This window comes from Desmodus rotundus, chromosome 3 (genome assembly GCF_022682495.2).
Source record: "Desmodus rotundus isolate HL8 chromosome 3, HLdesRot8A.1, whole genome shotgun sequence".
In the NCBI taxonomy this organism is placed as follows: domain Eukaryota; kingdom Metazoa; phylum Chordata; class Mammalia; order Chiroptera; family Phyllostomidae; genus Desmodus; species Desmodus rotundus.
Window position 1 is genome coordinate 130282621 of NC_071389.1, and position 25047 is coordinate 130307667.

A 25047-nucleotide genomic window follows, 5' to 3' on the forward strand; every position below is an offset into this window, starting at 1 on the left:
CCAGCACGGTCAGGTGAGGGCTCTCTTCCAGCTTACACACTTCTCATTGTGTCCTCACGTGGTGGAAGGCTCTAGGGTGCTCTGCAGGATCTCTGTATAAAGGCACTAATCCCATTCATGAGAGCTTCACCCCATGACCTAATCACCTCGCAAAGGCCCCATTCGTTGCCTAACACCATAACATTGGATATTAATATTAAATCAAGCGAATTTCAGGGGCACACATTCAGACCATAGTACCTACCAAGTCAGAGGGGCTCGGTAAACATATCAAGCTTTCAATCAAAACTAGAGAGGGGCTACATCTGTGGAGTAAAAACAATTTCCTAGGATTAAAGTTTGCTTTAAGGTTAATAACAAATTGGAAATAGACCCATCTTAAAAATATAAAGTATAGGCTTACAGAAGTTCAAAGCCATCAATCAGTAACTTAGCTGCCTGCTAGAATAGAAATCAGAACTCTTCAGAGGAAGATGAATTCACGTTCATGGACATTATTACCTATAATGTCCAGGATAAAAAATATTAAACATGTAAAGAAACAGTGCAATGTGACGCAAGATTAGAACAAAAAGTAGTTAATAGTAACAGACCCTCAGATGACCCATGTGTTACAATTAGCAGAGAAGAACCTTAAAGCAGTTATAATTTTTTTCAAAGATTTATAAGAAAAGAATAGTCATAGTAAGTGAACAGAGGAATTCCACAGAAAGATAAAAGCTATTTTAATTTAATTAATTTATTTACTGAAATCATTGATTCCAGAGAGAAGGAAGAGAGGCAGAAAGAAAGGGGGGAAAACATCGATGTGAGAGAGAAATATCCATCAGTTAGCTGCCTCCTGCATGTGCCCCATCTGGAGGCCGAACCCACAACATAGGCAGTGCCCTCACCAGGAGCTGACCTGCCACCTTCTGGTTTGCAGGGTGATGCCCAACCAAATGAGCCACACTGGCCAGGGTGATGAAAGCTATTTTTTTAATTTCAAAAAAATTCTACAACTAAAAAATGCAATATCTGAAATGAAAAATTCTCTGGATAGGCCTAACACCAGACTGGAGATGGAAAAGATTGTAAACTCAATCATCAACAGAAAAAAATGCAACCTGAATAACAGAGAGGAAAAGGATGAAGAAAAATGAACAAAGGCTTAATAACTTGTTGGACCATATCAAGCAGCCTAAAACATGTACAGTTGGCTCCATAAGGAGAAGAGAAAAATAATGTAATGAGAAAGAGAAATATTTAGGAAAAAAAGCCAAAAATTTCTCAAATTTGTTCAAAATATCAACTTACAGTTTCAAAAATTTCAGTAAACTCCTTGCAGCAAAAATACAAACAATAAAATAAAGTAAGTAAATGATGGCTGAATTCTCATCAGGAAAAAATGAAGACTGGAAGACAATGATATGATAATTGTAAGTGGCTGAAAGAAAGAAAAAAAATAAGTCAACTACGAATTCTTTATCAAGAGAAAATAACCTCTAATCAGGAAAGGTAAAGACATAAAGATAAATGAAAGCTGAGAGAATACAAAGAATACAGAAGACTTTCTTCAAGTTGAAAGTAAACGGCATAATATGACAATTTGGATCCACAGGAAGAAATCAAGAGCACCTGCTCTGAAAAAGTAACTACGAAAGGCCATCTAAGTTTCGTTTTGCTGCTGCAGTAAATTACTGCAAAGGTGGTGTCTTAAAACAAGACAAATATATTAGTAAGATAATAAGTCTGGAGGTCAAAAGTCTGAAGTGGGTTTTACTGGGTTAAAAATAAGGTGTCAGGAGGGCTATATTCCTGCTGGAAGCCTCGGAGTTGAACCTGTTTTCTATTTTTTTCAGCCTGTAAAACCCACATGCCTTCTTTGGCTTCCGGCCCCATTTCTCCACCTTCAAAGCCAGCAGTCTCAAGTTGTGTCCTTCTCATGCTCTAGTACTGTTCTGCCTCCCTTTCTCCATTTCAGGGATCCTTTCAATTACATTAGGCCCAGTTGGAAAACTCAAGATAATATCCCTGTCTTAAAGTCAATCAATTAACATTCTTAACTCCATCTACTGTGATTCCCCTTTTCCATATAACCTAACATTTTCACAGATTCTAGGAATTGGGACCTCGACATGTTTTGGGAGCCATCATTCTGCCTACCACACTTTCATTGCCTCTTAATTTATTTAATGGATAACTGATTATTATTGTAAAAATTACAACATAGTCTTGTAGTATTTATAAATAACTAGATGTAAAATATAGGATAGCAAAAGCCCAAGGAGTAAAGGGTGGTAAATGGAAAAAATTATTGCAAGGTTTTCCCATTTTATATGAAGTGCTATAATATTACAGTGAAATATGATAAATTAAAGATACACACTGCAAACCTAGATCAAATTTTCTCTACTGAGGTTCAATGGAACCTATGTTTCTGCAAGATGTTGCTAGTTGTTTTAGAGATAAGTATTTCATGAGATGCCTGCAATAAGCAAAAGCCAAGATATATTAAAACTGCCTCAAACTTCCAATCAAGATGGGGGCATAGGTAAACATGGCTCACCTCCTTGTGCAACCACATCAAAATTACAGCTAAACTATAGAACCACCATCACTCAGAACTGTCAGAAGTCAAGTTAAATCTAGTTAACTACAGAATTAAAGAAACCACATCCATCCAGACTGGTAGAAGGGGCAGAGACCTGAATAGGCTGGTCCCCACCATGTGTAGTGGATAAAAACTAAGGAGGGATATCTCAGGAGCAAGGCATCCCTGCCCCACACCAGGACCTCCAACCCAGGGTTACGGTGCCAGGAAGATAAGTCCCCATAACTTCTAGCTACAAAAACCAGTGGGATTCAGTCAGTAGAATAAACTTCTGGAGCCCCAAGCAGTTCCTCTTAAAGAACCCACACATGGACATACCTACTCAGACTCACTCCCTCTGAGCTCCAGCACCAGGGTAGCAGCTTGAAAGGCAGTGGCATACAGGGAGGAACTGAAGTGTCTGGCATCAAGGTGAGAGATGGGGGACAGCTTTCTCCCAGACAGAAAGGTGGGCAGAGGCCATTGCCCCTTTTCTGAACCCACAGAGCCATGGAGCTGGCAGACAGGTGCCATATCTTAGACTCCATCAACTTGGCTAACACTGTTTGCCCTGCACTAGAGATCCCCTGAGACTCTATTCCACCCAACTTATGGGACCACCCAAGCTGTTAACAGTGACTTTTCCATGTGAATGGCTGGTCTTGGCTCATGCTTCACAACTTCCTAAATCCTCTCAAACAAGCAACAGCTGATTTCAGTGACCCCTACAGCCCCTGTACCTCTTGCTAAGTGACCCCAGGCATGACACTAGCAACAGCCTGCCTAGATTCTGAGTTTGGCTTTGCCTGGGCATCTCCAAGCCCAGCACAAGTAGCACCCATCTCAGATTGCTTTATAATTCAGGCAGGGTGGCCTCAGGCAAAACACAGGTCAGGGCTGATCTTGGCCTGCACCACCCATGAGACTGCAGAGCCTGCACACCCAGTGGACAGCTATATGCCACATTAGAGCACCATCACTCTGCCCTGGAACAGCTGATTCTCCATGGAGGACAGAGGCTGGTGGTCAGTGGTCACAGCTAGTCCTTGCAGCTGACTGGCCTGGGTAAATCCCTCCCATTGACCTGCCAATAGCAACCAAGGCTCAACTACAAGAGGAGGATATAGTCAGCCCACAAGAAGGGTGCACCTCGAGTACCAAAATTCGGTGGTAAGGGGTCTATGCTATTGGACCCTACAGGACACCTATTACATTAGATCACACTACCAAGACATGGAGTCACAGCACCTCTACCTAATCCATTGAAACAAACACAGGGAGGCTGCCAAAACAAGGAGACAAAGAGACATGGCCCAAATGAAAGAACAGATCAAAACTCCAAAAAAAAAGAGTTAAATGAAGGGGAGTTGAGCAATCTACCGGATGTAGAGTTCAAAAATACTGGTTATAAGGATGCTCAAGAAACTCAGTTAGGACCTCAACAGCATAAAAAAGATCCAGTCAGAAATGAAGGATTCCTAATTGAAATAAAGAACAATTTACAAGAAAACAACAGTAAAATGGATGAAGCTGAGAATCAAATCAATGATTTGGAACATAAGGAAGCAAAAAACCAAGCAATCAGAAAAACAAGAAGGAAAAAGAATCCAAAAAAATGAGGATAGTGTAAACAGCCTATGGGACAACTTGAAGCATTCCAGCATTCACATCATAGGGGTGCTAGAATGAGAAGAGAAAGAGCAAGAAATTGGAAATGTATTTGAAAAAAATAATGAAAGAAAAGCATGGGGGGGGCTCCACTCACAGGGCCCCCCCAGCTACCACGGATGAAAATAAGTCTACCAAGACATGATCTGCTTGGGGAGGAAGGGTGGCCAATCTCTCACAGGAGAAGGACCGGGAACCTGTTCCTCAGTGGGTTTTTATTGGGTTTATTTGCATAGGAATACAGTGCATACAGGCAAAGCTCATCAATCATTATCAGGCACTAAGGATCAAACAGTAGATAACATTCATAGAACTATGAGGGCTTATTCTGAGTCTGGGTCAGATGGCTAAAGGGCTATAAAACTTTGGGGAAACAAACTCATTTCATGCTTGGCCCATTACCATTTAAATTGAGGGTATTAGCAAAGCAGGTTTCACAGGATATTATGCATTCTTTCTTTGGTCTGATCACCCCAGGGGAACCCGCCCTTTCCAGCACAGGGCCACACCCACCTCCAGCCAAGACTCCAGCCATTGTTTCAGTATTAAGTCAGGCAGGTGAAGTAAGGCAGCCAAGAGACTAGGAGACTTCTTGCAGACAGAATGAGGACTCAGGCTATGTTAAAGCCGAGGGGCGAGGGTCCATTACCCCCTTTTTCTATAGCCCCCCAAGTCCTCCCCTGAGGGCCTGTTCGTGACCATGCCTGTCCTAGATTGTCCCTCCTTTGAGGAATCTTACCCATCATTGGCTTACTGGTCATCCACTGGGGGCCAAGCAGGGTTAAGTAAACTGGGCAGAGGCAACAGCCCTGCCAGGGAGATAAGCTTTGTCTCCTTAGTGGCTTCCAGTCCCAAGGTGTCTCATTCAGCCTTAGCCATGAGGGTTTACAGCTTCTGAAGCCAAGCAGGGCGGTTCCCAACAGAAAACTTCCCTAATTTGGTGAAGGAAATAGACATGCAAGTCTAGGAAGCACCCAGAGTCCCAAACAAGATGGAAGCAAAGAGGCCCACTCCAGGACTCATCATAATTAAATGCCAAAGGTTAAAGATAAAGAGAGAATCTTAAAAGCAGCAAGAGAAAAGAAGTTACTTGCCTACAGGGGAGTTTCCATAAGATTGTCAGTTGATTCAAAAGAAACTTTGCAGGCTAGCAGGGATTGGCAAGATATATTCAAAGTCATGAAAAGCGGGGCCCTACAGCCAAGATTGCTTTACCCACCAAAGATATCATTTAGAATTTGAGGGCAGATAAAGAGCTTCCCAGACAAGGAAAAACTAAAGGAGTTCATCATCACCTAACCATTATTATATGACGTGTTAAAGTTACTTATTTAAGACAAAGAAGATCAAAACTATTAAAGACGAAATGGCAAAAAATACATATCAACAGTTGAATCTAAAAAACAAACTAAGCAAACAAGAAGAACAGAGAGAATCATGGATATGGAGTGTTTTGATGGTTGTCAGATGGGAGGGGAGTGTGGGGGAATGGGTGAAGAGGTGAGGGGATTAAGAAGTACAAATAGGTAGTTACAGAATAGCCATGGGGATGTAAAGTACGGTATAGGAAATGGAGTAGCCAAAGAACTCATAGACATGACCCATGGACATGAACAGTGGTGTGGGGATAGCTTGAGGGAATTGGGGATATTGGGTGGAAGGGAGCCAAGAGGGAAAAATTGGGACAAGAATAATAGCATAATCAATAGAACATCATTAGTAAAAAATAAAATTTTGCCTTCATATCCGGAAACAAACATCTGTCTTAAAGGGGCTGTTTTAACTTCTGGAGTGATGATGTTCTACCAATGGTTGGCTGTAGCCTGTTGTTAGAAAAAAGAATAAAGAAAATCCAGATGTTGGTATTGTCATAATACACTGTTTTCTTTATCGTTAGATGCTTGCACCCAAAACTCTTAGAGATAAAACTTAGAAATGTGAAATGATGTAACAAAAAATGGTTAATTATGTTAAATAAAGACTAATTTACTCAAGGAAACCTGAACTAAAAGTGCATATATTTATTGCCAAATGCAGAACCCCTGGGGGCTTATCGGATGGAGAGTTCTCCAAAGGGTGTTTGAGCTTGAGACTTGCCAGAGTACTTTCATGAAAATGGAGAGCTGGAGTTTGCTCAGTGCTTAGAAATGAAGAAGTGGTCCAGAAATGGGCCTACGTAGCAGATTTTTTTTTTTTAACCACATAACCAGTTGAACAAATCTCTGCAAGACCCTGTAGAAAAGGTTTTGATATCAAATCATTTTTGGATTTTAAGGGAATTTGAATCATTGGAAAAATCATGGTACAAAAGAAACTTTTGAAATATTTCCACTGCTGCTTGAGCCTGATAGTGAAGAAGGATATTTCCAAGTGTCCGATTTCGTTGAAATCACCTAGAGGAATTGTAGGGCAAACTGAACAGTGTTTTCCCTCCCTTCCAACACAGTATGATTTGGGGGAAGGTCCCTTTCTCTAAATCTGCTCAGTGGGAGAATATGTAAGCTGTGCAGTCCGTACACTCAGACGAGCTTTACTGGCCTGCCCCTAGACAAGCTCTGGCTTTCTGTAAAGTCAAGCAAAAAAAAATTCCTGTAATTCATAGGAAAATAATGAACATCTTGCTGCAGCTTTCAACTACTTTCATATGCGAACTAGCTTATTTATTTCAGGTAAAAATACAATCTTTCTTATCCTAAATTCACCCCAGAATTGAGAGCATATCAAACCACATTACACCCAACACGTGTAGGCTAAGAGCCTTACGTGGACGTGCTCTCAGTTCTTCCCTTCCATCTGTGGTGCTCTTGTTATAATACACTTTACTCTTACATATTAAGAGCCCTGAATATATTGTCTGTTTTTGATTTAGTCAATTATATTAAGACGTATTAAATATGACAAAAAGGGCTTTTATATTTACTTACAGTTTAAGCAGTTCTTCAACTCTTCACTTCATCGTGGAGATCCGAATTACTGATACCCTATTCCTTGTGCCTTAAGAACTCCCTTTAAACATTTTTCTGTAGGGTAGATTTACTGAATTTCCCCAGTTATTGTCTGAAAAAGCATTTTTCTTCACTTTTCAAAGATAGTTTTGCTGTGCATAGAAATCAGAGCCACCAGTTCTTTGTTTCAGCGCTTTAAGGACGTCACTCCCTTACTACTTGGCTTGCACACGTTCTGAGGAGTCTACTAGTCTCATCGTTGTTCTTATGTGATATATCTCCCCCCACCCGCCCCCGCAGCGCCCTTTGATTGCTTACAAGACTTTGCTTTATCTTTCGTTTGCAGCAGTTTCAATATAATGTATCCAGTTTATAAAAAATCCATCTCGGCATTTTCAAGGTTTTTGCAACTGTGGTTTGATGTGTCTCATTATTTTTTGGGAAATTCTCAACCACTATCTTTCAAACATTTCTTGTTTCATTTTAACTCTCTTCTCCTTCTGGGATTCAAATTACACACATATTAGGCCATATGATATTGTCCCACAGCTCTTGTATCTTGTATATTTTTTTGAGCTTTAGTTTGGATAATCTCTATTTATCTTCAACTTCACCCTGTATTTCCTTGGCTGTGTCACATCTCATGTGTTTTAAGAAGGGATTCTTTAGCTCTGGCTGGTGTGGCTCAGTGGACTGAGCATTAGCCTGCAAACGGAAAAGTTGCTGGTTTGATTCCCAGTTAGGGCACATGCCTGGTTCGCAGGCCAGGTGCACACCCCCCCCCACCAGTAGGGGCATGCGAGAGCAACTAACTGATGTTTCTCTCCCTATCTCCCACCCTTTCCCTATCTGTAAAAAAATAAAATCTTAAAGAAGGCACTCTTTATGGTATCATGTTTTTTATTCTACCCGTTCCTTTAGACTCTTTCTTATAGCTTCTGTATCTGCTGACTTTCCTTATCTGTTCTCCACCGTTTCTATTGTAGGTTATTAACACATTACTCATAATGACTTTATATTATTAAATTTTAAAAACGGGATATACGGGAGAACCAAGATGGCGGCGTAGGTAGACACACTGCGCCTCCTCGCACAACCAGAACTGACAGAGAATCGAACAGCAAGGGGGACCAACACCAAGGAAACAGAAAATAATCATTCATCCAGACTGGTAGGAGGGGCGGAGACGGGCACCGGGGTGGAGAGGACTCGCGTGGCTGTGGCGGGACTGAGACTGGCGGAGTGTGGGACAAATGGCGCAGGCAGTCCGAGCACTAGCAGACCCTGCGGTCCCACATTTGCACAGATAAACCCAGAGGGCCGGACTCAGAGTGGCGGAGAGTGGGGCAGGCAGAGTGGCGGATAGCACATTGCGGCACCACATTCGCCCACAGATAAACCGGACGAACGGCGGGCAGAGAAGCAGACCACTGCGCAACCCAGGGCCCCAGCTCCGGGAAATAAAGACTCAAACCTCTGATTGAAAGCACCCCTGGGGGTTGGGGCGGCAGGAGAGACTCCCAGCCTCACAGGAGAGGTTGTTGGAGAGACCCACAGGGGCCTAGAGTGTGCACAGGCCCACTTACTCGGGAACCAGCACCAGAGGGGCCCAGTTTGATTGTGGGTAGCGGAGTGAAAGACTGAAATCCGGAGGAGAGTGAAGCAGGCGCCATTGCTCCCTCTCAGCCCCTCCCCCACGTACAGCATCACAGCGCAGCGACCAGCATTACCCCGCCCCGGTGAACACCTAAGGCTCCGCCCCTTAAAGTAACAGACGTGCCAAGACAGACAAACAAAAAAAATGGCCCAAATGACAGAACACTTCAAAGCTCCAGAAAAAATACAACTAAGCGACGAAGAGATAGCCAACCTATCAGATGCACAGTTCAAAGCACTGGTTATCAATATGCTCACAGACTTGGTTGAATCTATTCGAAAAACAGATGAAAAAATGAAGCCTATGCTAAGAGAAACAAAGGAAAATGTACAGGGAACCAATAGTGATGAGAAGGAAACTGGGACTCAAATCAATGGTATGGACCAGAAGGAAGAAACAAACATCCAACCAGAAAAGAATGAAGAAACAAGAACTTGGAAAAATGAGGAGAGGCTTAGGAACCTCCAGGACACCTTGAAACGTTCCAACATCCGAATTATAGGGGTGCCAGAAGGAGAAGAGGAAGAACAAAAAATTGAAAACTTATTTGAACAAATAATGGAGAACTTCCCCGATCTGGCAAAGGAAATAGACTTCCGGGAAGTCCAGGAAGCTCAGAGAGTCCCAAAGAAGCTGGACCCAAGGAGGAACACAACAAGACACATCATAATTACATTACCCAAGATTAAACGCAAGGACCTACGTCCAAGATTACTGTATCCAGCAAAGCTATCATTTAGAATGGAAGGGAGGATAAAGTGCTTCTCAGATAAGGTCAAGTTGAAGAGGCTCATCATCACCAAGCCCTTATTATATGAAATGTTAAAGGGAGTTACCTAAGAAAAAGATCAAAAATAGGAACAGTAAAAATGACAGCAAACTCACAGTTATTAACGACCACACATAAAACAAAAACGAGAGCAAACTAGGCAAACAACTAGAACATGAGGGTTGTCAATAAGGGAGTGGGAGGGGGAGAGGGGGGTAAAGGTACAGAGAATAAGTAGCATAGATGATAGGTGGAAAATAGACAGGGGGAGGGTAAAAATAGTGTAGGAAATGTAGAAGCCAAAGAACTTATAAGTATGACCCATGGACATGAACTATGGGGGGGGAATGTGGGAGGGAGGGGGGTGGGCAGGATGGAGTGGAGTGGGGGGGGGAAATGGGACAACTGTAATAGCATAATCAATAAATATATTAAAAAAAAAAGTTGCTGAAATAAAAAATAAATAAAAACGGGATATACTTTCATGATTTTAGACTTCCTATTGGATAGTTCCAATATACATACCATCTCTAAATCTGGTTCTTTTGTTGATTGCTTTGTCTCTTGACATTGGGTTTAAAAGTGTTTTTTTGATTTCTTCTATCTTATATACTTATTTCTTACTGCATAGTATAGCGCAGTAGAGACCCTAAGGTAAATAGCATGTATTAACTGGAATTGATACTCTTCTACTACGAATGTAGAATGTTTTGTCAATATAGTTAGGAACTGAGCTGGAATTGCCTTTTGTTGTTCCAGTTTACCTTCTATATAACTGGTTTTAAATTTCATTGGACTTCACTTGTGGTTAGGGTGGGAATTAGTTTATCAGAAACTTTTTCTCAATGTTCTGCCTCTCCCTTAAGTCTTCTCTACTAGTTAGTGTTTCAGAGTCGGTTTCCATGCTCTTGACGCTTCCCCAGCCATGTGCTTCTGTTGCTTCCTCGGTGCTCAGTATTTGGTGCTGCTTGCTGGGTGTGGCATGGGCAGACAGAGGCCAGAAGAGCTTTCTGTGGTCCTGCTTTTGCCTCAGATTTAGCTAGACCCTGTATCTCTTGTCTCAGAGACTAAGTTTTCTCAGTGATCCTGTATCTCACTCAGAGGTAGGAGACCTCCAACGTACTGGGACTTCACTTGTAACTTGATAAGCACTGAATAATCAACTCATTTTGTAGTATAACCTTATCTCCCTCCCACCAAACAAGAATATTTTATTCTGTTCCTTTTGTAGAGATCCATTAAAAGTGATGCTCCTATTTATTGAGGTGAATCTGCCCCACTTCAGATTAATTCACCAGGTTATGAACCTTCCCAATCCAATTTGGTTTCAAGAGTAAAATCTTCCCTAGTATTTCTCAGATTGAGTGGAAACAGCACTATTTTCCTGACACAGCTAGAGGCTTCTCACACACCCCACTGGTAATTCTTTTCCCTCTCCGTTAGTATAATCGTTGAGGAAAAGAATTTAGAAATGTTTATGTCCCATTTCAGCCCAGTGGTCTAGACTTAAAACCTATATAGGCTAGCGGCTCTCAGATTTTACCTTGCATCCGAACCCACTGGAGGGCTTACTGCAAAGACTGATGGGCCCCATTTTCACTTTCAGATTCCATAGGTCTGGGGTGTGGCCAAAGAGTTTGATATTGACATTGTTGGTCCCAGGATGACAATTTGAAACTTTGTATGAATGAACTAGTTAAATTCATCTTCCCTTAATCCAAAGTAGTTGTAGTAAGTAGCAGCCTTGGTATATTTAGCCACTTAAGCTACACAACAAAATGGGTGCATTTACATGTAGTAGAGTCCCTACAGTAAGCTGTACAATAAAGTTTTTAATTTGTTCATTTTAGAGAGAGGAATGACAGAGAAACATCAATCTACTGCTCCACTTACAAATGCACTCATCGTTTTTTTCTTGTATGGATCAAACCTGCAACCTCGGTGTACTGGGACGACGGTCTAGCCAATGGAGCTACCCAGTAGGGCGCTGTGCAGTATTTTGAATGCACTGCATGAAATGTGGCAGCTTGAGCCTCAAAGGTAAGGTTTTTTCTTAAGTTGTAAAACACCTAGACTTTCAGGACACTTGCCTTCCCACACCTATAGTTTTAGACTTTTTCAAAAAAAATTTTTATTGAATTTTTCCATTACCATTTATCCCCCTTATATGCTCTTCCACCTCCACCCACCCCCACCCCCCTGCAATCACTACCAGTCCTTTTTGTCTCTCTAGCAGGCAGAGAAAAGGTGATGCAAAGGGATTGGTTACTTTTTTTTCCCCTGATGAAGTGTTAATGGGACTGTGGTCAAGTTGCTTGTCTCACACAAAAAAATCCTTTTGTTTTGATTGATTTCCTGGTAGGTTGGATTCAATTTGTTGGCATGAGTCCTTTGCCCCAGCCACGGTAGGATGGGACACAATCTTTTGTTCTTAAACTACCAATGGTGTTGCTCAAAGTTTGATGTCTATATATCTTTTGAACTATTAATATGGGATACTGTATTTACATTTTAGGTTATCACAAGGGATTTTATTTTGAATTCTTTCTATTCAGAAGATGATCAAATGATATTAGAATGCAATGTCTCAAAACATGGCCCCTGGACCAGGAGAATCAGCATCTCCTGGGAACTTGATAGAAATGCAAGTTCAGTGGTCCCCACGAGAACTGAACCCTAACAACTGAATTAGAAACAGGAGTGGGGCCCAAACTGTCTGGACACCCTCCTGGTGATTCAGGTTTGAGAACCACTGCTGTAGAGGAGTGATTCGGCCAACCACTCCTGGGACGCTGGTAAGACAAGAAAAATGGTGAATACTGCACACTTGGGATTACAGTGCTCTGATCCCTCTTGTAACTACATCATAATATTTATGGAAGCACATTTTATATTCCAGATTTTGCTTTTGAAAGCAGAAATAAGAAATCAGCAACCTTGTAGAGACGGCTCTGGCTGGTGTGGCTTAATGGACTAAGCGCCGGCCTGTGACTCAGTGTCGCCAGTTCAATTCCCAGCCAGGGCACATGCCTGGGTTGTGGGCCAGGTCACCAGTAGGGGTCGTATGAGGCAAACCACACATTGATGTCTCTCTCCCTCTCTTCCTCCTCTCTAAAAATAAATAAAATCTTAAAAACAAAAGACACAAATGAAGACAATGTATGTTACATATATAGACCGATGGTAAAATCAATGAGAAAAAAAGTCTTTCCTGAGAACTGATTTGAAATGTTTATTTTGTCCAATGAACTGATATGCTTTTCTATAGTAATGATGTTTCTAATAATCCATTTTTCCATTTCTTCCTTTCAAGGAGCTCATAGTAAAATAAACGGCTTAAAAAATTTAAACCAGAAAACCAAGCTGTGTAGTATCTAATCCTAAATACTGGTGCAATACTAAAAGTCAGCTCCCTTCCCCTCTGGTTTTCCTTACTACTGGTTACTGTAAAGCAAGCAAAACAGAGTGCAGTCCAGCATGGAGTGAAATGGGACGGGCAGGACTCTAATTTCAGACAAAAGAGCAGATGAAATTGTAAGACTCTTATGCAGGAGATCATTATGTAACTAGGTGAGTCTGATGTGAAAGCTGCCAAACCGCCCAGATGACTGAAGGAGGTTCTCTGAAATCTATCTCATGTCTTTCCCACTTACTGGTCCCAGAGATTAAAAAAAGATTAGGTATTTATGGTAACTGCGTAAATTATTCCAAACATTTTGCTTTAATATATTCTAAGAAAAAACAATACTATTTAACTTTTTAACACTACAAGATTGCTTGGAATGACCATTTATCAACATTCACCTAATAACCCTAGTAAAACCACATTACATTCCAAAGTAAATCAGTACTGTAAAAAGTCACAATGTAATTTCTTCAAAGTAATATATAACATAATGCATTAGTTCAGCATCTATCCACCAAGCTCTAAGAACTAGTCAAAGCACTTTATACAAATGTGTAATTTATCAGAAGAAATTGTGCTCTAATGGTTAAGTACTTGGAGCAAGCAGTATCACTCAGTAATAAAGCGGTGAAGCTGAGATTTACATGTAAAGCTGACTGAACCCAAAGCTCTTTCCACCATGCCAAGTGTTTATAAAAATCAGTACCCTGTTGATTTTGCAGAGGTACTCAATGGATCTCACAAAAGTTTGGTTCAATTGTTTGCTAAAATGCTCTTAAAACTTACAAAAATAATACACTTAGACACACATACAACGGAAACACTGGAGAGCACTAATGGTCTACTCACACTGCCACGTGTTCTCATTCTTGTGTGGAGCTTTTCCTGCCCTGTATTTGCTTTTGATTTTTAGGCCAAAACATATTCACTCACGTAAACTAAGTACTAGGGCACAGATTTAGTACATTTATTATAAAAGCAAGTGCAGAGGTGAATCTGCTCAGCAGGACTCCAGCCCTAAAACCCACAGTAACAAGTGAGGGAGTCATGCCGTCTATAGAGGCCTATTTTGGGCACCTTCTTTTGGAGTGGGATGTTACCTATGGGTAATGTAAATATACATTTTGTTTTATACATTGGTATTCCACACTTTTTCACTGGAGGAAAAAATTTGCTAATACCATAGCACTATTAATGTTGCCTATCTTGGGAATTAAGCTCTAATCAATTAAAAAATGTTTCTAAAGAGTGCAAAAGTTGTTCTTTTGCATGTAGGTATGTGGAAATCTTTTACAAACTTATGATGGTCTCCTGGGCAAAGTTAGAATTTGTACCAGGGAATCAACTAGCTGCTTGGGCAATAAAGCATTCATCTTTTAAGTCCCATTATAGCTCAAGTGGTTTAAGTGATATTAAGCCCTAACTAGATGTGGAGGTGAGGATGTGGGATTAGAGAAAAAAATGTGGAAGGAAAAAAAAAATCAAGAAACATGTTTCTCAAAGATAATCGAGCATTTTAAGCCTAAAATATAGCCTCATAGGTAACTTCTGTAATTTCATGCAAATAAACCATTAAACTGACCAATACCACGGGAAAGTCCTGGATTGAGAGTTGGCATTAAAAGATAACCACTGTGACCACCACTGAATTGGTTAAGATCCCAACTCTGTACGAGGCTTGGAATATGCAGCAGTTAATAATCTATCCATCTTAGCTTTCTCACATATAAAATGGAGATAGACTTCATTTACCCAGTCTGTTGTAAGGATGGGGTATCTTATTGAAATGGACTTGTATCAAAACAAACCTATGAGAAAAACTGATTTGTGAGGAAGGGTAGAGAAAGTCAATCTTTCTTTTCCACTAGCACTCTCTCAGACCTATAACAACAAAGACCCTACTAGCTGTTTATTATTCAGGGCAGAATGTACTGATAATGTTCATTTCTTCGAACTTCACCCCCTTCTTTCTCTTCAGCCTTTTAAAATAAAAATTGAGTGAATTGTTGTGACCTAGATGTTTATTGGAATTTAACCAGTGAAAAGCTGGGATGCTTAGCTCCAAAAAGCTTATGTCTAATAAACTTCAGAAAACTTGTACTAAAATTACTGTAAGACAGAGTTCTGTGTTACCTTACTATGGAATCTTAAATTTCTCACTCTTGAGTTTTTATTTTGAATTTATTACTTTGTAATTTGGTCATTTTGTAGGTATGGAACAACAGTATGATACTCACTATACCACTTGCCTAAGAGAAAGAGCATTCTGTTGTTTACATAACACTTAACTCAAGAGAACCTTTCCAAAATGAACGTCAAGAAATGTATTCAACAGCCCTTATATGGCCATTGCCCCTGTTGAACATGCACACTCAAGACACACAGAGGCCACACACAGAGCACAAAACATGGAACGGCACAGAAGAGATTGCTTACCAGCCAGCTTTCATCTTTGCAACCAAAGATTTTCATTTGCAGGATACGGCTAAATGGATAGTTAATTAACTGTTAATGGAGTTTGCTCTACATTCTGCTCATAATAACAAAATGAAAGACAACCTACAAGGCTATGATGCCCTACGGGAAATCCACAGTCGTCGTTTGAGGAGAATCTGGCACTCCGGATATATTCTCCTTACAGCAGACTCAGTGAGTGCTGACACTGGCAGTCATGACTGTTTCAGATTAGCCAGGAAAAACTAAGTGGTGATAAATCTTTAAGCAAGAGAAAAAAGTAGCCTAATGGATTAATGAATATCTACTTTACTTTTTATATGACTATGCTCCTAGGTAGTTCTATAGCTGCCTTTCACTTGGCTTTGAAGTATCTGCATATGAAATTTCCTTTTATGGAGGACAAAAAACAATAGTGCAACCTACCATCTGTGAGTGTGCCCAGGGAAAGTACTAGGAAGCAGAAAGACAATTCAATTCTTGTACTAATTTAAACAAAGGCTTACCACAAATCTTCTACCGAAGCTCCCAACTGAGAGCATCTCTTATCTTAGTTACACGTGTTAGTAGACAGAGGTTGAACAAATCTAGGTTGGAAAATAATCTAATATTTTACATTTCAATGGAATATTATCTTTAGATGTATTCTCAAGCCTATGTTTGCAGGTAAGAAAAAGCACAGGTTTAACTTAGAAACCACCACGTTTATGTAGACAAAATCTTGTGCCACAAAGCCACTATCTTGAAACTCACTGTTACCATTATTTTTTTACCCAATAATCATAAAAAAACTAGTTCTCAGATTCTGCATACAGACAGCTTTATGTAAAATATATAAACATTTGTCCAAATTGGTACACAGGCTGCATAAATATGGCGATTAAGATTGCATTTACAGATGTGCATGTACAATGTTATGCAAATTATCACAATATTACAATTTCAAAAATTACGCAAATTGGAATCAAATTAAAGCAATTAGTGAAAAAATACCCATGCAGAATTTAAATATCTCAGAACAAAATTTAATGTCTCAGTAAAAGTTCACACATTTAAAATAGTTTTATTCATTTTATTTGTATATGTCAAAATACGTTTTTATTTCCAAAATAGTGGGTTTTGCAACTAGTTTCATGCAGAAACAAGGTCTGCTCAATACTACCAATAAAATCAATATAGCACAGTAGCTGTTCAGTTTTAGATACAAAGAATAAATAACCTAAATACAAAACACTAAAATATTAGAAACATGTATTTAATCATTCTTCACAGGCATCCAAACTTCACAAATATAATCCTTAGCATGCCTAACTGTTGTGCAACCAGAACACGTTGCAGTCACTCAAACTGATCGATTATCTGTATATTTTATGTCCATATAAGACCATGGAAATTCTCTATATTCAGACCCACCATTCATACAGTTCAAATATAACCAAAAATAAAATTCCCACAACTATCCTTGTACCTTTAAAAATCAAGAATCCTGAGCTTGGTAGTAAGAGCATAACCTTATATCTTCATAAAACCAATCAAGAGAGAGAGGACTTAAATCCTGCTTACCAAAACACCTTTTCCCAACCCCAAAGTAATGTAAAATCGGCAGTAGAACACAATGACCTTTTAAAATGAAGGGGTACAAATTCACATTTAATATAGTATACAATACAATCAATAATACAATCAGCTACTATAAGCTTTACAATGTACAATTTATTCAAATGGTTGAACTGTTCAGTGGTTAAAGAGACAGTTATGTGCCAGAAAGATGTAATAATTTTTGCATGGTTTAATGAAAATATAAAAGCTATTTGTCCAAATGAAAGCCATCTCCACTATGTACTCGGTTTTACTATTTTTTTTTTAAAGGCCACTGAAATGTATAAAATGGTCTGAACATGATGATGGTATCAAAGTCAATGCCTCTTCACATGGCAATAACAGTGCATTTAACAGGAACTCACTGGTAAGTCTGCAAATGATTTCATAGCATCACTTTGGCTAGCACAACAGTTTTAGACAGCACTCAGATAAATATCAGTATGTGAAATGTGAAGTAATTATCTTATACAACTTTAATTATGGTTGAATACTATCAAATAAAAACTGAAAATAAAAGTAAAAGCACTTTACAGTAGGAAACTTTTGTAAAGACAGGGCTCCACATAATGTGTTACTTTTAAAGTCTTTATATCACATTGTTAGCAAATTTTGTTTTTAACACTATTATGGAGTAGCCTACTTTGTATTAATAGACATTTGAAATAACAAAATATCAAGCATGCCATGTGCTGGTCTAAAAATCAAAACAATACACTTATTTATATATACAGCATCACTCAGTACCTGCTAAAATGAATGTGAAGATTATAGAATCTAACCACTTGTATTACAATAGTAAAAAACAACCAAAAACAAAAAAGTGACCAATGAAGGCAGAAAATAGGACTTAAAAGAATCTAATCTCAACGGACTTTAAAGCATTCATATAAGAAATAAATGCATATTGCACAAACAGTGAAAGCAAATGTTCCACCAAGCAATTCAGTTCCAGGTGGGGGACAACACCACGTTAGCCTGACACATGACAACGACCTCAGAAGAGCAGTGTTCTTTTCTGTAAATGAAAAGCTGTGAAAACACAGAAGAATCTGCCACATGAAGAGTTAAAAGGAAAAACATACAAACCCAAACTTAGATGTAAAGCAAAAAAAAAAAATTTTAAATATTGAAAAACTGGAAACCGTGGCACATCAAAAAATGTTGAATAACTGTCTTCTGTGAGAGCTGAAAGTTTTTGTTGACACAAAAGTATTTATGTACAACTAAGGCTTACTGGTTAAATATCTGAGGCAAATCTGGCCTTGAACACTTTCCTTATATGCTGGAGCTGTAAACAAGTTTTCTCAGTCTTTAAAAAAAAAATCTTCTCAGCAGCTGCATTAACATGAAACAATGGTCTTGATACGAGGAAAAAAAACCCCCAGAAAATTAAACAAAACAAAACTCCAAGATAAGAGGGCATTTGGCAGGATATCCGAAAATGACAGTCTCCAAGGACTCTTCCCAGGCTTCCAGTGACTGTCAATTATGGTCCACTGGCTTACTAATATGTGCAATTCCATTATTTGCTGCTTTTTAAACAAATTTTATTTGGAAAGTTTGCTTATAACTCTGATCAAGGCCCCATTTTCATCCTTTAGCCTCTGGTTGTCTGCTTTAAGATCTGGCAACATCTATGAGGGGAAAAAATAAAGAAAAAGTGTTGCTTCAATAAAAAGATAAAATATTGTTCTTAATAAAGTTGTATTTTCATCACAAGACATATGAACAAGCCCTTTGTCAGTTATATATTTTTCTAGTGGCTAAAACGTATTATCAGAAAGAAAAAAACAACCCCCAATTTGTGAAACTATAAAGGATGGAATGAGAGGCTTGTTCTCCCAAATTATCAATTGAAATGTACTAAATCACTTTATGTTATGACTCACAAGCACACCGTATTAGAGCAGCCAAAAAAAATGAAGCCTGTTTCTGTTAGGATAAAAGGGAGCTTCAAGGGAGCTCCTTTTAAGAGTTCCTGTCAGTACCTAAAGCTTTTGCTTTATTTACTTCAGACTCAAACAATAATACTTACATATTTCACCAGAAATCAACATAGTTGGGCAAGTTTTGAGGGCGTTAGACTTGTTCTAAACTATTAAAATTCTTTAAAGGCTTAACCTATGGTACTAAGTTTAAGTGACTAGTACAAAGTCTGATCCAAAAATAGGAGCTCATTAAGTGGTAACAAAGCAATTATCACTATTATGAGAACAAAATAAAATAATTTATAAGCCAAAGTACTGAGCCTGTACTTTTGAGAATATCAACCATAGAAAAAATAACCAGTTATTTCGAGCCAACAGAAAAACACACCCTCACATCCTCAAAATGAAAAAATCAATTTTGTTTTACAAAGTGAAGGAGGGGGTGAAAATGGTTCATTACCTGAATTTTCTACTAAGAATCATTTAAATTACATGTGCTCTGCCAGATTTACTAGGAAATGAAACAGCTTGTATTTTCAACATTAAAGTATACTTTCCAAGATATCTAGCAAAATATAAGCAAAATTTAATTGAAGAAGTTTAACTTTATGTGGACCCAATCAATTCTTACCTCAAAATGTATGGATATAAAATATACAGTAATCTCAAATTTATGTATTAGGATACCTCTGTAATAGAGAACTAAGTGAATAATTAAAGATGGCTTTGAAAGTGACATTTTGAAAAACATAATGGAGGCTTAATTTACAGCTTCAACATTACTATGTGTAAAATACATGTTCTATTTTCTTTCTAATTAAGAATTTTAAATATAATAGCTATATTTTAAGCCCTAAAATCTTTGTAGAACTGAAATGTACACAAGCTTAACCAAAGTGCAGGCAATTCTTTTATTTAAATTACAAAGTAATTCCCTGTTTATTATAGTTTATCAATTTAATATACAATTAGTGACATTTTCTAACATTCTGAGAAGCCATGCATAATTAAAGTTATATGATAAGCTCCGGACAAAATGGCATTAATTTGTGAAAGTGAACTCAAGACACGCTTACTAATACAAAAACACCTGCCTGGCTCTACCCAGAAGAAATGATGAAACTAGAACTTATAGGCTCACAGACTGCAGCTTCCTACAGAACCCTGAGCGCTTGGCTATCACTCTTGTCAAGGCCCTATTCTCAGTCAGCAGCCGTTCATTTAACTCTTTCAGAGTTTGAATTTGCTTTATTTGATGCAGGTTCTGCAGGAATCAGAACATAAAGAAATAAAAAATAAAAAATAAGAAAATGGAAAAGAGTACAATACAAATAATAAAGATTCACAGACAAGGAATATAAGAAAATACTTAATTATTAAACAAAATTCCATGAGATTTACAAAGACAAACAATGTAGCCTAAAATTCCATATAAAACAAAATACATAAGCGAACAAAATCCAATAAATCTGTTTCCAAAGACATTCAATAATAATGTTCTATTAAGTAACCAAATAATTTAATAATGAAACACTTAAGTCCTGAAATTCTAATTCTTGGGCATGATATCCTATGCATTAGTTCCTTAATTCATAGTGTGACAGAGATATCTTATGCAAGACAATGTGATAAGAGCTCTTTTTCTTTTTCTGCAAAAAGTGTTCCAATAATCAAAACAAATAGTTATTTCCATGGGTAATGCAGAGGTTGATAAAATATAGCTTTATTTTCAAAGATGAGTATTTTTATAGTGAAACCCCTCCACCATTTTCTCTCCAAGAAACAGAGCATGTGGATGTGAAGAATAAATAATAAATCCTGAATCGTACAGTAACTATTGCCTAATTTGTTCTATATCTGAACATCAAAAGAGCCATAAAAATTAATAAAAATATATGCAATTTAAATATTGTATTCTCCTAGGCCACCTAAAACCTGGATTTAAGTAGAAAGAGAAGCACAGATACAGATAAACCCTAAATTGCATAAAGAGCTTTGAGAACAATTACTGTAAGCATGGCATCTGTAACAACAGTACTGTAAAATATGAGATCATAAACAGCACTATCTCTTGTAAGTAGCATGGTTTACTTACTTTGAGCTCTTCTTCCATTTCAGATATTCTTCTTTCTAGAGCTCTTCGCTCCTAGATCAATTTAAGGGACCAATATTAATTATATAATTATTATATTCTTACATCCTCTTCTAAATTGTGAGATAGTGCCACTTTGGAATCAAAAATCACATCAGGAGCAGTGTAGAAAAATATGTGATGCCAGTGATGTGTAAAGAACTTTCCAAAATTTGAGAGAAATAAATATAAAGGTCACTATTTCCATTACTTTCTATAAGCTCTTTCTTTAAAGCTTTGTTTTCCTGGTATGATGCTACATAACATGTTCAAACTACTTTTTTTTTTTTTTTTTTTTTTTTTAGCTCATGTTAAACTCAGAGGTAGAATAAACCAACGATGAAGACTGAGGACTGTATAGAAAAGGGGGGAAAAAAAAGAAAACCTCACAAAGATGCAATTAATTCTACAGTGATAGAAGCATAAAAGCAAGAAGCAAACGTGCCTAAAATATTTGTACTTTAAAATTTCAATAGGATCTAAGTGAAGTTCATCTTTTCCACCCAAATTATTTACTAGCCATTATTTACCCAACTGACTTCATAGCTTTGTATTTAGGTTGATACTGTGTAGCATTAATGCAGTGAATGTAATGAAGAAGCAACTGCGGTGTTTAAACTACCTTGTTTCAAAAAGTGACAGGCAAATGCAACATACATTATTGCAGTGCACTGTTTTTCTAGGGTGTTACGCAAAAAGCAAGCAGCAATAATTAATGTGCTATAAAACTTTGGTTAGGTCATACCGCCCAGAAGATACTGACTCTTGCCGGTCACCTTTCAGATACAAACCATTTAAATTTAGTTTAATCACACTGAAATTATTTCCAAGACATTCTTTGCCAGATTAATAATGTTCTTATTTAGTGAAGCAGTACATTTACTGTGTTAATGTTTTTAAGGTTATGTAATTTTAAAAAACAGATGAATTCTACTAGTAGTCTTATAAGTACCACGTTATTCTATTATCAGCATGTTTAAGCATTATTACATAGACAAAAATGTTTCTATAAACAGACCACTCTCTTAGTGAACAACATACCATGACAAATTCACAAAAACCATTGCACTTCTCAAAATACTAGGACATACAGTATCATATTTAATCCTCATAATTTTGTGAAATATCAGAAATAGCATATTTCCTCCAACTGACAAGTAAATGCCCCATCATCCTCAATTTACTAGGTGACTTCAAGGTTTTAACTACTTAGTGGTAAAGACAAGAACACCATATAACAAATCGCCTCGTTGCCAAGTTGACAACTGTAAAGTTACAGGCAATTTCTTACGTCTGACAAATAAATTTAGCATTAAAAAATATGGTTAACAGTAAGCGCACGTAAAATGCATAGCCCAGAACCTGCCTAGCACATAGGAGTGCTGAATAAATGTTAGCAGTAATTATTATTATTTTTATGGTCAATTAATATTTGACAAAGGAAGCAAAAAATACAATGGGGTAAAGACAGTCTATTCTCTAAATGGTGTTGGGAATATTGGACAAATACGTGCAAAAAGAAAATGATACTAGACCACCTTTCTTATACCACTCAGAAGAATAAATTCAGAATGGACTGAAGACTTAAATGTTAGACCCAGAATTATAAATATCGTAGAAAAAAACATTGGCAGTAAAATATCAAATATTTCTTTTTTTCCTGTTTTTTTGAAACTTGATTTCTTCATTTATTTCTCACTTAAAAAAAATTTTTTTTATTGTAGTTCAAGTACAGCTGTCGCCAGCAGTTATTATTAATACTATGATTACCAATGTCTGTTAAACCAAGAGTGAATTCGCTACTTGTAAATTCATCTGCACTTGACAGGTAGAAAAAGGCCATGTGAAAATGTCAGATGAAGAAACCACATATCGTGTGTGCCTAAGCCTAGATAATACAAAGGGCAGACATCAAAATATCAATTATCTCTCAGGACAAGATTGTGGATAACTTATTTTTATCTTTTGCTAAAATTTTTATGATAAATACTAGTTTTCACCAGAAAAAATAATTTTCTTAAAAAATGTGACTGCCTCAAAAATAATTTTTGTAAGTCCTATATTTTCTGTTATCTATGTCTTTTCATCTCAACCATTAGTATACATAACAGAGAAGTGAGTGGTTTTTATGATTTCTACATATCTGGTATAAAATGCAATAATAGTTATTATGAAAGAATATAATAATATAAAATTTAATAAAATAAGTGATTCTAAACTTTTAGCAATTATTAGTTATGACAATAGTTTTTAAGATGGCCTAGGACAATAATTTCTAAAACTGCTTAAATCATACAAGTAGTTATTTCAAGGTACAATTTAGTAAATGGCACAGACATTAACTGACTTTGCTTATGTATTTTGTGCTTTAGTATCATTTCTCTCTTTCATGCTCGCTCACTCAAAAGGGCAAACAGCTACTTTTCAAATGGAATGGAAGAAAGTGTTGTTATATCAACTGCTCCTGATTATTTTTATTCTTTGATCTAGATCACGGATACCTAGGATTTAATTTCTTCTCTGGTTGCAACTTTACAAGTCTAGCTGCTGTCCACCTGCATTACAGAAACTCTTAAAGCACTGTCCTTTAACTTTTGATCATTTATACATTCTCAACTGCTCAGACTACATTTCTCGAGTTATTCCTATGGTCCTGAGCAATAATAATGATAAATGGAGAGAAATACAAGTGAATATGCCATAGACATATCAAAAATTATAGAAAGGCTTAAAGTGGCAAAAGCATTTTCTCATAATCATTTTTGTTTAAAAATTTTACTTAAGTTAAATATTTAAACTCAAAATAAGTATTATTAAATTAACTTTAAAAATAATTTGAAAATTTGATATTCCCTAAAGCTTTACAAACTTTATTTCAAGGATGGAAATAATTTTAATTTTGCAAAGAATTAAACTAAAAGTATACTTGATTACAATGTTTCTAGTATATTATTACAGAAAATCAAAGCGATAAATGGCATCTCAAAAATACCAGATTTAGTATCACAATGTATACATTTTAGAATCAGGCAAGATATTTTTTAATCTATTAAAAGAATAATATGGTAAATTAAGTCTTATTTAACCAGGCTATGTCACACTTAGAAATAACTCACAGAACTCTTACAAAGAAGGTAAGCTAGAAAACAGTCTAACTAAATTAATGAACATTAATTTAAACTCATTAAAACTACATCCACAAAAAACTAAAGGGAAAACCTACCATTGCTTACACAAAACAATAAAGTGGGAAAATGGTATTCAGTAAAATGGACACTTACCCTTTTTTCCATTTCCAATAGTGACCTATCAGTAAATCTTTCTTGTCTCTGCAAGAAAAGTAAGAAATACATGGAGAACATTATGCTAAGTGAAATAAGTCAGTCAGAAAAAGACAAATACCATATGATTTCACTCATATGGTGAATCTAATGAACAAACTGAACTAACAAGCAAAATAGAAACAGACTCATAGCAGGATGACAGCTAAGAGGGGTAGGTCGAGGTTAGGGGGTGGAAGGGATATAAGTGTAAAAAAAAATGAAGGGGACCATCATTTAAGTTGCGTATTGTTTATAAATCCAATTCAGAATTTCTATTATGAAGAGACTGTTTCAGCTAATTCTGATTTTTGACATTTTAAAATTTATATTTTAATTGCTACAAACGTGAAACATGGGCTAATATACATTTCAAGACATGTAAATGAATCCTAAAAAGCACTTAAAAGATGGAAGAATTTAAAAATTACATTCAAAAGCACCTGAAAGAAATCAGAAATAAATGGAACAATGTCATCAAATAGAAGTTAAATAAATTTAGATAGAAAATTAGTATTTTATTGGGATTTTTTTCATATAGAAACATTTCTTATTTTTATTTTTTAACTATATTGTATTGATTATCCTATTACAG

At 37.2% G+C, this 25047-nt stretch overlaps 1 protein-coding gene across 7 annotated transcripts in view; it reads right to left on the reverse strand.

The window, feature by feature from the left end:
• Positions 1-16154: 16154 nt before the first annotated feature.
• PPP1R12A (protein phosphatase 1 regulatory subunit 12A) overlaps positions 16155-25047 on the reverse strand; it is a 134827-nt gene continuing 125934 nt past the window's right edge. For 5 of the 7 annotated variants that reach the window (XM_024579730.3, XM_024579727.3, XM_045187340.2 and 2 more), the window contains 3 exons: positions 24414-24461; positions 21097-21147; positions 16155-18707 (listed from right to left, as the gene is read on the reverse strand). In XM_024579730.3, the coding sequence (XP_024435498.2) occupies positions 18621-18707; positions 21097-21147; positions 24414-24461 (186 nt within the window). In that variant the 3' untranslated portion in view covers positions 16155-18620. Of the gene's footprint in view, positions 18708-19589; positions 20266-21096; positions 21148-21877; positions 21909-24413; positions 24462-25047 lie in introns of those variants that run through there. The other 2 variants (XM_045187341.2, XM_024579731.4) reach the window with 2 other exon arrangements.